This window comes from Austrofundulus limnaeus, unplaced genomic scaffold (assembly GCF_001266775.1).
Source record: "Austrofundulus limnaeus strain Quisiro unplaced genomic scaffold, Austrofundulus_limnaeus-1.0 Scaffold11, whole genome shotgun sequence".
NCBI classification, from domain to species: Eukaryota; Metazoa; Chordata; class Actinopteri; order Cyprinodontiformes; family Rivulidae; genus Austrofundulus; species Austrofundulus limnaeus.
Genome location: NW_013952413.1, coordinates 4,709,417 through 4,711,882, shown reverse-complemented (window position 1 = coordinate 4,711,882; position 2,466 = coordinate 4,709,417). Strand labels below are relative to the sequence as shown.

Genomic DNA, 2,466 nt, shown 5'->3' with positions numbered 1-2,466 from the left:
CAGACAGACAGACAGACAGACAGACAGACAGACAGACAGACAGACAGACAGACAGACAGACAGACAGACAGACAGACAGACAGACAGACAGACAGACTTGAACTTCACTTCTTAAACGGCAGTTACACTTGACCAGATCATTATCAATTATCTTTTGATTGTTTTTGAGTCGGATCGCAGGGGAATCAGATTGAGCAGGAAGTAAGAATGTCAGTTTGACTAAAATCATTCTACTTTTCATACRAATCTTTTATGATTGGCGGCAGAGCTGAGCTTTGATTATACATCACAACGGGCTGCCATACAACCACTTTATTCATGATGACGTAATTCATATTCGACGGGTTGGACTACAAATTTGGATGAATTAGTGTTCAAAGATATTGGTTGGGGCTGCGTCTGGCCAAATSCAAACGTTTACTTGTTTAGTTTATTTCTAATACGAGCATTAAACTTAAATGTTAGTGTTTTAATCGTGCACCTACGTGTGTCTGTTCGTCACGTGCTGTAGTTTTATTAGACAAGCTAACTAGCATACAGGTTTTACGTTACGCGAGGCGTATTTCTTTGATATTTCTTAAGCTTGTTTCGACACTTAACACACCAGAACTTACTTTTTAATTTATATCTCTACGGAGACGATCTAAGATCAATTTCTCCAGTACTTCCGGACTACAAAACCACTTCATGCGCGTGAGTCGTTAGCTGCTGAAAATCTGTCGCAGACGTTCTGTGAAAGTCGTGGTTTTGAAGGGTGAAAATCTCATTGAATGTCCTGTAATAGTTGCTGCTGTAAGATTAGTTTTTATTACACCAGTTTATTCTCAATTTTGTGAAATATTTTAAGACATTATGCAGAACAGTGCGCGTTATCTAATCTTTTTTCAGTACATTGGAACAAAATACAGGTTGGTCACATGGCACGATGGGGTGACATTATATAAACAGGACGGCTGACCTTTGTATAATGCTTCTTTTAATTTTTGCAGTGGTGTAGTGAGTGTGGCTCACTGTCAGCCTGGTAAAACAGGAGTTCAGGACCACTTGAAGGTAAGTTTTTATCTTGAAGGTTATTTTGATCAAATACATGAACTGCTCACAAATCTTTTTAGGTAAAGGTAGCAAARCATATAAAATGATAATGTGTTAAATATCTGTCAGTAGTGTTGCAAATGTTTTAAATCTCTCTTTCTCTCTTTTTGTGCAGGAAGCACTTCAGAAGCTGAAACCACTTGATCCGGTTTCTGTCTTTGTGTCCAGCAGGACAGACAAGGGTGTCCACGCCCTGTCTAACTCTGCTCACTTTGACCTCCAGCGCCGTCACAACAAACCTCCGTTTACTGAAGACATCCTCATTCAGGCACTCAATTACAACCTGGGGACAGAACAAATCAGGTGAGTCCGGCTTCATGGAAAGAAGGTTGTTTCTGCCTCAGGGTGATGTGTCTGGGTAATCTCCAAAGGGAGGCATCCTAATCAGATGCCCAAACTCTACTCTAAGCTCCCCCTCTGATGATGGAGCTCTTCACCCTATCACTAAGGCTTAGCTTGGCCACCTCATAGAGGAGGCTTATTTCAGCCTCTTTTACTAAGAATCTAGTTCTGTCAGTTTTGATTTAAATCTTGTGACCATAGGTAAGGGTTGGAACACAGGCGGACCAGTAAATGGAGAACTCCTTTTTATTTTCACAGCAGAGCAATGCATCACCCTAATCGTATCCATCTTTGGCTCCATTCGATCATCATTTGTGAACAGGACTGTCCTCTACAGTCAGATACTCACTCCAAACCCAAAAAGGTCATTTCTCTTGTTTTTTTTTTTTAGTTGAGAACTGAGGTTTTGAACTGAAAGAAACTGATTCTCATCCCAGCAGCTTCACACACAGCTGCAAACCGCCACAGTACACACTGAATATCRTAGCTTAAGTCACCAAGAGGATTGGATCATTGGCAAAAACTGGGACAAGACCCCCTTAGGTTACTGAACCTGACACCCTTTTCTCAACCACTGCACCTTGAGATCCACTACGAATAAGATCAGAGGCGAGCCCCAGCAGCGTCCAACCTGCACCAGGACTGAGCTCGACTCTGTGCTGAGAGTATGAGCACAGCTTTCAGTTTGGTGTCGCTCCCACACATCGTGCTAACTTTGCTCCAGATGCTTAAAAAAAGCATGAACACTGAAATGCAAATTTAAAAAAAAAAGCTGAATGCATTTCCTTATTCAACATAAGTTTTTGATTAATAAAAAATAAATAACGTCCTGATTTGAAAATATCTGCATTATATATTAACTTTTTGACTGCTTAGTGATATTAGGCTGTTTTTTTTACATTTCTTCTCAAATCCTTTTTTATACTGTCAAATGATTTTCCGTAACAAATACATTTTATATTTGAATAAACTAATTTTTCCATCCCAACTGATTAATATGTTAGATTGTGAGGTTATTTATGGAGCAAACAT

At 39.8% G+C, this 2,466-nt stretch overlaps 1 protein-coding gene across 1 annotated transcript in view; it reads left to right on the top strand.

Annotated features, from left to right (window-relative positions):
* The first annotated feature begins 340 nt into the window (after positions 1–340).
* The window catches only part of pusl1 (pseudouridine synthase like 1), a 13,431-nt gene continuing 11,305 nt past the window's right edge, over positions 341–2,466 (top strand). Inside the window, exons 1-3 of the mRNA XM_014002127.1 lie at positions 341–908; positions 990–1,050; positions 1,208–1,395. Coding sequence (XP_013857581.1) covers positions 853–908; positions 990–1,050; positions 1,208–1,395 — 305 coding nt within the window. The 5' untranslated portion in view covers positions 341–852. The remainder of the gene's footprint in view (positions 909–989; positions 1,051–1,207; positions 1,396–2,466) is intronic.